We start from the raw sequence: 8,881 nt of genomic DNA, 5'->3' as shown, positions 1-8,881 counted from the left end.
TTCCCCCTCGAAACTGAACGAACAAGTGCTTTGGTAACAGACTGGCCCCATTAGGAAGCTGTTACTCGAGCAGACATAAACGGCGTGTACGGGAGTCGGCATTAAAAACGCGATCGCTGCATTAACGCTGAGGTACTGGGAGAGGGGCAGCGAGAAGGAAGACGAATTCCTAGCTCGCTTTCACCAATGAATCCAGCACAGTCACAGGCAAGAAAATGAGGTTTAAAATAAAGCCTTTGATTCATATGACCCACTCCCAGCTTTAGCTTCAGCCGGGGGGGGAAAAAACCACCTCTACTGCTAGCGGTGCAAGAGCCAGCCTAATTGTCAGATTCCAGGCACGGAGCCCAGCGAGGGCAGCAGGGGAAAATCCACGGCGAGATTTGCTAGCCAGGTCAGCGTGCCTGAGACCCGCAGAGAGCCAGGAGAGCAGCGACCAAGCAATCTTCCAGCCACTTCTCCCAGGCAGCCCGTGGCCGGCCTGAAAAGCTGGGGGAGGGGGGGAGCTACCAAAATCGAAATAAAATGCAACGCTTTTATCCGTAATTCGCCCTGAAATACGAGGAAGGCACTAGTAAGTCTGTAGTACTTTCTCGCTGCACCCTGCCTGCTGTTATTCGTGCATTGCTGCTTGGCGGCTGCCAGCCTGTGGCTGGATCACCGCCTTTAACTGCTTTGCCCCTTCCAGCTGGGAAGCGGTTTGCACGGAGAGGAGCTGGGCCGGAGGCTTTGCAGCGACTAAGTGCACGGCAGGAGCAAGCCAGGATCCCACGGTGGTGGGCAGGAGGAGTCCGAGCGCTGGCGGTGGAGCGGCCCCCCTGCACCTGCCGGTGGCCGGACGGGCCCGTCCCCGGAGGAGCAGCAGAGCCGGCCACCGGCAGGCACCCCAACCCCGCTCCAGGGCCCCTCTCCCTGCCTTGGCCGCCAACGGCAAAACTCCCCTTCTCTTGCGCGGTCCCCCAGATCAGACCCCGGAGGGAAAGAAAGGGAGGCCAAACCCGGGAGCGGGGCTGCGCTTACTGCCAGCAGCACGGCGCTAAGAGCAGAGCAGGTTGGTGGGGAAAAGGGCATTTCGTTAGAGAAAAAAAAAGGACAACAACAAAAAAAAAGCAAAACAAAAATAGATGATTTTAGCTGCAGCGGGATAATGTGCCTGGACAGCTCCAAAGGCATTTTCCTCTGCGGAATTTTAGAGGGCTGGAAGGCAAACGCGAACCCCCTTGGTAGCCACAGAAAGCGAGCGCCCAGGGCTGCCAGCCCCGGCCGCTGCCGCGGAAGACGCGCCCCGCAGGCGGCACTGTCAGGGCAGGCAAACTTCTTCAGCCGAGGCTCGCCGGTTTGCAGAAGCCCTTTCCGATATCTATGCTCGTGCTTGGAAATCTTTTGAAACAGAGAACTGCCCCAAAGACCTTCGGAAGCCCTAAGGGATCCACAGAGATCCCGAGGCTCCCAGTGGCTTCCGCCGTCCACGGTGGGAACTGGGAGATTGGCACAAATTCGCTCAAGGAAACCCTAATAGGCTATTTCTGGACTACTGGCTCTTAACAAATCTATAGCACCTGAAGTGTTAGCACTCAATTAGTGACAAGGTTTCAAACCCCGGCGTTTACTGGTGAGGAATAAACAGAGTCCTCGGGAGATAGCCGGGAATTAAAGCGGGAGGGGGCTCTGGACATCTTAACTGACTGGGATTAAGAGTAAAACTTTTTTAAAAGGCTCCATCTCTCTCTCTCTAAACAGTCCGAGGTGTCGAAGTCTCAGGGGGAGAGAGGATGTGCGCTCCGGAGCTAATTGAGGGGGGGAGGTTTGTTTTCAGCAAGAAAAGCTATTTTTTTTTTTTAATGGCATTTAACAATCCAGGTGAAAAGCAACGAGGGGGTGTGAAAGTCAGCCCTCCCCTGTGAGCAGCTTGTCTGGGAGCGGGAGTCGGACTCAGTCCCGAGCAGGCAGCGAGAGCAACCTGCAAAGCGTGTGAACCCGGCAGGAGGGAGCGAGGACTGTTTCAAATACGGCCTTTTCCCCTCGCAACCAGCAGAAAACCAGCGGCTTGAACCAGAAAACCTCACCCTTCCGCCGCCTTCATTTAAACCCAGAAGGCTTGGGTCCCGTGCGGCTGGGTGGGATGGAGAAGGTTTTTCAGAGCCCTCCTCGGGGGTCCCGTTTTCCTTTACTCCTGTTCACGTGTATTTAAGGCTCGATTCTGATTTCATACCTATTGGCCTGTAATCAAAGGCACCCCACGGAGGGCAAGACCCCGGCGCTGAAAGCAGTATAGGAGAGCTCGGGGTGCAGCCCTAGGGCCGGGATGCCCCAGGGTCGAAGCACCCCTTTTTTGAGGGGTGAGGAGTCCCGCGTGGGCTCCTCCGCGCCCCGCAGCGGGCGCACAGCCGGGGCCCCGCGGGGACGGGCTCGCCCAGGAGCCGAGCCGCGATGCTGCAACAAGCCCCGGCCCGCCGGGGTGAAGCGGTCGCTTTGCCCCCTCTGTTCGGCCCCGCCGAGACGCCGTTTGCAGAGGGGAGCCGGGCTTCAACGGGCTGGCAGAGAGCAAAGGAAAAGGGGAAAAGAGGCGGGGGGCATGTGGGAACTGAGCCCCGACCCGAAAAGTCCGTGAGCTGCTGTATGTCAGTGACTTATTCATCAATCAGCCGGACACAGAGCAGACCTGGCCTCTCTTTGCGGAGTGTTTGCTTTTTCACCAATTATTGCGGCCCTGCAGCTCTTTTTGTTGATACAGTAGTTCTAAAAAGTGCTAATGTTCATTTATCAGGGGGCCGAGGCCGGGACTCCCACTAGTTGTGATTCTTCCAAAAATATAAACACGCAGAGAAGGGCTGAGGCTAAAGCCCCCATTTGTTTCTAAACTGCAGTATTAAAAGTGATGCATTGTTGAAGATAAAGCGGAGATAACGCTGTCTGTCTCCAATGAATGTCTCCCCGACGCATTAATGACATTCCAAATGATAGCTCCGGCTTATCGTTCAATTAATCACTTCCACCCTCTGCAGCCTGGCCCACATCGATCGGGAGCGGGCGTGCGATTCGGGGTCTGGAGGAAGCCCTTCAGTTTTCAATTAAGAACATTTTGTCGGCAGGCAGCTCCCATTTCCTCGCTCGCAGACCCCGCCGGGGCCGCCCCGCCGGGGATGCGCTCCGGACCGGCGCGGCCGGCGGAACCGCTCTCCCCTCGGGGCTCACCGGCCGGAGGGACGGATCTCCGGGCCAGGCGCTGCCGAGAGCCATTTCCCTTTGCACCGCGCCTGTCTAGCCTTTCCCTGGGAAAGGCGTTTTGGGCCCTGGTGGCCCGGGCTGGGGGAAGGGAGCGCTGAACCCTGTTTCTCCCGTCCGCGGAGGATGCGCCGGGGAAGGCGAACCAGCAGCCGGGGTCAGGATTGATTGTTTGTTTGTTTGTTTGTTTTTAAGTATCTGCATAACCGATCCCGATTAGCTTGTAGGAGGCAACGAGGTCAGAAAGACCACTGGTCCGGCGCAGAGGCCCCGTGCCGACGGCGACGACAAGGGGGGCTACACCGGGCCACCCCGGCAAAGATTCCCTCCCTATGCTCTCCCCATGAAACGGGCTACAAACGTGCACAAGCAGCCCTGCCGGGGCTACACTCATACACACACACACACACACACACACACACATTCTCACACCCCCTTGGCGGCTGTGCTCCTTTTCCTGCAGTCGAGCAAATTCCCCCCCCCACCGCCCCCGACTTGCCCGGGCGCCTCGGGAGCTGTTTCCCAGGGAAGCCCAGCCGCAGAGCGAGGTGGCCGCCTTGCCTTCTCCCTCCTCTCATTAAATAGCAATATTTCAGGCCTCCCTGTACACGCTAATCGCTCCAACTGTCATCGCAAGATCCGGATCCGATTCACTAACAAAAAAGCTCCCAGGACATCAGCAGACGTTTGCAGCAGGAGTTTTAAGTGGCTCGGATGTTGCTGCAGCACCGGCCGCCGTCCCCGAAAGAGCCGGTACGAGGGTCACAGCAGCGCCAACAAAAACCCTTAACTAAATTCCCCAGAACGGACCCCGAGGCACAAAACCTCCCTGGGGGGCAACGGAAGAGGGGGGTATAGAAAGTAGCCAGTACGTTCAGGGCCGGAGCGAACAGGATCAGCTCCCAGAGGGCTGCGGCGGGCAGGTGCCCGGGGCCGGCGGCTCGGCTCGGCGGGGCCGGCTCCGTGCCCCTCTCCCGGCGGCCGCGCCGGGCTCTGCCGCTGCACCCGGAGCCCAAGGCTACCGGCGAGGCCGCAGACGTGGGTTTTTACCCGCCTCGGAAGATTTTGCTCTGCCTGCGGGAGGAGGAATGAAGCGCGGCCGAGAACCGCACGCTGCGCCCGGTCGGAGCGCCCGGACAAAGCGCTCGAAACGCCCTGCAGCTCTGGGCACCGCTCGGCTGCCCCGGGCGCCGCTGCCCCGGCCAAGGACACCCCAACTCACCGCATCCCTGGAAGACTTTTCCGCTCCGGCTCCCCCCGGGCCCCGTCCCGTTCCTTATCTCTTATCGCCCTCGGCCGCGCTGGGGCTCAGAGGGGACGAGCCGTTCCCCCCTTGCCTTTCGGAGCGGGGCAATCCGCATCAAAGAAGTCTCTCAGGGGGAATTTTTTTTCCGCCCCCCCCTAAAGCCAGAAAGCGCCGTAACGCCCCTCCTCAACCTGGGAGTTTGCCGCTAAGGTTTATTTTAGTGACTCCGAGCGCATTAAATTAATGAGCTCCCAGTTCTGCCCCTTGAGTCCAAGGCCCTGCGGTTAGCCGTGTGCACGGCAGAGCCGCGGTCGGGGCCGGCCCGAGGGAGCCCCCCGCCCCGAGTGGGCGAGGGGGCGCCGCGCCCGAGGGGGCCGGGGCCGGGGCTCGCCCCAGCCTCCCGGCCGCAGCCCAGCGGCGGCCCGGCCAGCCGCTTTGACAGCGCGGTGCTTGCTCCCGTGTCGCTTCTAGGAAGCCTGTCTATTTTGCAACACCTCCACGCGAGGTTTTTGCAGACAGCAGTGTTTTTTCCCTCCCTCTCTGTTTGTAAAGTTCTCAGACAAACCAACCAACATCCGCCCAACCCGCTGTTTAGGGTCTCTCTCCTATCAGCTGGATTTTGCAGGCGCTGTACAGTATTAGAATAACTCTGTTTAAACCCCAAGCACGGATTTCCCCTTGAACGCGCTTCACGCAGCAGTGAACTCCCGTTTTCCAGTTCCTGCGATCGGATATTGCAGAACACTAAAAAAGAAACCTCCGTCCCTTTTTGCAAAAAAATTGAAATCAGCACATATTTGGTTGATGGTTTCCTCCCGGCCTGTTTATTTAATCTGACTGTATGATAGATGGCATCAGATAGTGGCTTTGTACACACTAGGCCATTCTGGATTTTTTTTTAATGGATCAACAAACTCCGCGGGGAAAGCTGGATAAATACAGTGCCGCCCCTTTAAATGAGTGGGGATGTTTTTGAGATGTATTACTATATTAGGTGACATGGAACTTTGCATCTCTCATACCATCACTGCAATGTTGACCAATAGAAAGCTAAAGTCACCCAAAAACTGCCTAGTCCCTCCTTCCCCTCCCTTATGGTCTGGTCCTACCTGCCTCCAGTGCACAAGTCAAGGCTAATCGCGGGAATGCTATGTGCCCCCTTCGTGAGCCCACGCTCCACCACTGCTCCAGGTTGGCTGCTCCTCATCTGCCTTCCCATGACCCTGGGCTGCGGCCACTGCCCTGCTCTCCTCCACAATGTTTCCTAGCCCTGTGACAACGACACCCTTCTCGGTCAAGGATATTTTGAACCTGGAGCAGCATCAGAGCGGCCTGGCGCCCATGGAGCTCTCGGCGCTGTCCTCGCCCTCCTGCATGCTCTCCACCTTCAAGCAGGAGACGTACAGCGCCGAGCCCCCCGGCCTGCCCGAGCTGCGGGACGAGCTGCCCGAGGCGCACCCTGCCAAAAGCGCCTTCCCCAGCTCCTACTACGTTAAAAGCTACGTGGAAATGGACTCGGCCAAGGACTCCAAGGCGGACAAGAAAGGTAAAACGAGCGAATCACGCCAGGGCCGGGTGGTGGCTTGAACGCTGCTAAAAAGGGAATGGAGGAGGATCGGGGGGGAGCGACCCCGGCGCCCCAGGGCTGCGGGCTCGCCGAGGGCAGCTCGGCCTTCCTAGGGACCCTCGATAGAGCCGTGGGGAGAAGGAGCAGGGCGGAAGACTGGAGGGACCTTGCGTGGCCTTGGGCCCCGGCGGCAGCTCCGTCTGCCCGGCCGAGCCGCCCCGGGAGCCCGGGGAGGAAGAGCAGGGCAAGGCAAAGCGCCTTCATCCCCTCCCGGCATGGGGCCACGCAGCTGGCCCTGCCCTGCAGGACTGGGTGTGTGTGTGGGGGGGGAGACTGGGGGTAGGGTAGAGATTGGGCAAAGAAGAGTCCCCGCTCCCGTCCTGCCTCCCGGGGCCGGGGGACACCCGTCGAAAGGCGCCGGCGGGGACACGGCGGCCAGGGACCCCCGGAGCGGTTGGGGCCGCGGCCGCCTCGGCGGTGTTTGCTGCAAAACAGGGCACGGGCAGAGCTGCAGGACTCTGCGCAAGGCCTCCAGCTTGTCCCGAGAGAAATTAGGCAACAGACCTTGTTTCTAAATAGCTAGGCTGAGCCTGTCTCCGCGCGGTCGCGGTGGGAATCAGCGTAAAGGCCACACAAAGGCCACATGCACCAAGGCTGTGTCCGAGGAGATCGAGATTCAGATGGGTGCACGGAGCGTCCCTGTCTTCGATGAAAAATATATTGACGGAAAATTGCTCAGAGAGCAGGAACCGCAGCGGCGACCTGCAGTGCCCCGGGCCCCTGCGAGCCGGCCGCGAGGGCTGGGGGAAGAGTCCGGGCGTGAAGTCGGCGCAGTGCTCCGTGGTGGTGCACGCAGATTACTGAGCACTGGGCTGTTTGGTTGGTTGGTTTGGGTTTTTTTTTTTTTTCTTTCGCCTTCCCTTTTCCTTTGCTCATTTGTTTTGCTGCAGAACTGTGTTCCCTGCACAAGAGCCTGGAGCAGGACAAGAGAGACCTGGAAGATCCCGAGCGCCCCAGACAAAGGAAGAGGAGGAAACCTCGCGTGCTCTTTTCTCAAGCCCAAGTCTACGAACTGGAGAGAAGGTTCAAGCAGCAGAAGTATCTCTCGGCCCCCGAGAGAGACCATCTAGCAAATGTCCTAAAGCTCACCTCTACCCAGGTTAAAATTTGGTTCCAGAATAGAAGGTATAAATGCAAAAGGCAGAGACAGGATCAGACCCTCGAAATGGTGGGGATCCCACCGCCCCGGCGGATAGCGGTGCCTGTTCTGGTGCGCGATGGGAAGCCCTGCTTAGGGGAGTCTTCTCCCTACAGTTCGCCGTACAATGTCAGCATTAACCCCTACAGCTACAACGCCTACCCTGCGTACACCAACTACAACAGCCCCGCCTGCAATGCCAACTACAACTACCCCTCCATGCAGACCATGCAGCCCTCCGCGGCCGGCAACAACTTCATGAACTTCGGGGTAGGGGACTTGAATTCAGTGCAAACGCCCATCCCGCAGGGCAACGCGGGCATTTCCACGCTGCATGGGATCCGCGCCTGGTAGAGCCGCGCTCCTTGCGCGCCCGGCTAGCGCGGCGAGGCTCGGACTTGGGGCGGAGCGGGCGGCCGGGCTTCGGCCGCGCCTGCGACGCCAGCGAGCCGGTGCCGGGACATTTGCAGACCGCAGGGAGGACGAGGAGGACAGCTCCGTGTAGTATCCTAGCGGGATTCACTAGCGTGGTGGCCGTCGGCGGGGGCAGGTCCGGAGCGCGTCGCGCAGCGGCTCTGCTCCGCGTGAGCCGAGGCAGGCACAGCCTCGGGGACGGGGGCAGGCGGAGCTCGGCGCTGCAGGGAGCTCCCGACCTGCGCGGCCGGCCCCGGACAACGCCTGGCCCCTCTCGCCTCCCCCGTCCATCGGGGCCTTTGCCCCGTAATTCGCCTCCTTCCTTCTTCCAGAGCAGCCAGTCGTTTTGCTTGACTCGTTCCGAATAACCGACAACTGCAAGCCAAGCCCTGCGAACTCTTTTTTTTTTTCTACTATTATAATAATTATTGTTGAGATTCACGTTTAATTTTTGCACTTCCCGTACGGTCACTGCTGTCCGGCCAGTTAAGTGTCTCGCAGCCCCTAGGTCTCCCCTTGCCAGGCTGCTGGCGCCGGCCTTCGGCTGGCTACTGCAGCCGGAGGCTGCCCGGAGCAGGAGAGGACAGGGCGGCAGCTCCGGCCAGCGCACGGACGAGGACAGACCCCCCACCCCACCCCGGCCGAGGAATTCAGACACCGCGACATGCCAGGTCCCTGTAGGGTTATGCACTAAAACGTGAGTTAGTATTGAAATGCACTGTCTGCTCCTTGCCCCCGCCGCCCGTTCGTACGTGTTTCCCTTTGCTGTACAAGCTGATGGAGATCAGCGATTTTGTCATTAAAGAGAGTGGCTTAACACCGCGCGGCTCCCTGGCTTTCCTTCCGCAGACGGGGCCCGAGCATCCCCCGGGGCAGCCCCCTGCGCGGCCCGGGGCTGCGGAGCCTCCCGCCCGGGCGCTGCCGCCGCCGGGCCGAGCTGGTCATCGCTGCTACCTCCTCTGCCCCGGGTTTTCGTTTGGTTGCTTGGTGGTTGTTGTTTTTTTGTTTGTTTCATCGGCCGCCCGAATTTGAGCAATTCCCCTTTCGCATCGTGCAAACGGCGCTTGCATTTCAAAAGAACTTTCAAAAGTACTTTCAAAAGTGTTTTTAAAAACTGCTTTTCCGGAGCGCGGGTCGGATTGAACTCGCCGCCCGGGCGGGAGGGCGATGCAAGGACCTAATCCCCCGCCCCGGGCCGGGCCGGGCCCGGGTGGCCCCGGTCGCTCCGTGT

General features: G+C 59.6%; 1 protein-coding gene across 1 annotated transcript; it reads left to right on the top strand.

Moving 5' to 3' along the window:
* The first annotated feature begins 5,591 nt into the window (after window positions 1-5,591).
* On the top strand, window positions 5,592-8,472 carry NKX2-5 (NK2 homeobox 5). The gene is made up of 2 exons (XM_009671654.2): window positions 5,592-6,017; window positions 6,989-8,472. The coding sequence occupies exons 1-2, from the start codon at window positions 5,729-5,731 to the stop codon at window positions 7,588-7,590; spliced, it is 891 nt and encodes a 296-aa protein (XP_009669949.1). The 5' UTR covers window positions 5,592-5,728; the 3' UTR covers window positions 7,591-8,472.
* The last annotated feature ends 409 nt before the right edge of the window (window positions 8,473-8,881 follow it).

Source organism: Struthio camelus, chromosome 13, assembly GCF_040807025.1.
Source record: "Struthio camelus isolate bStrCam1 chromosome 13, bStrCam1.hap1, whole genome shotgun sequence".
Classification (NCBI taxonomy): Eukaryota; Metazoa; Chordata; class Aves; order Struthioniformes; family Struthionidae; genus Struthio; species Struthio camelus.
The sequence above is the reverse complement of the archived record's forward strand: the minus strand, read 5'-3'. Positions and strand labels throughout refer to the sequence as shown.

Excerpts from the sequence above, each read along its gene's own strand:
- NKX2-5 (XM_009671654.2), top strand. The coding sequence starts at position 5,729 with ATGTTTCCTAGCCCTGTGACAACGACACCCTTCTCGGTCAAGGATATT. Across the intron at positions 6,018-6,988 it reads CTCCAAGGCGGACAAGAAAG|AACTGTGTTCCCTGCACAAG; the intron begins GTAAAACGAGCG and ends GTTTTGCTGCAG.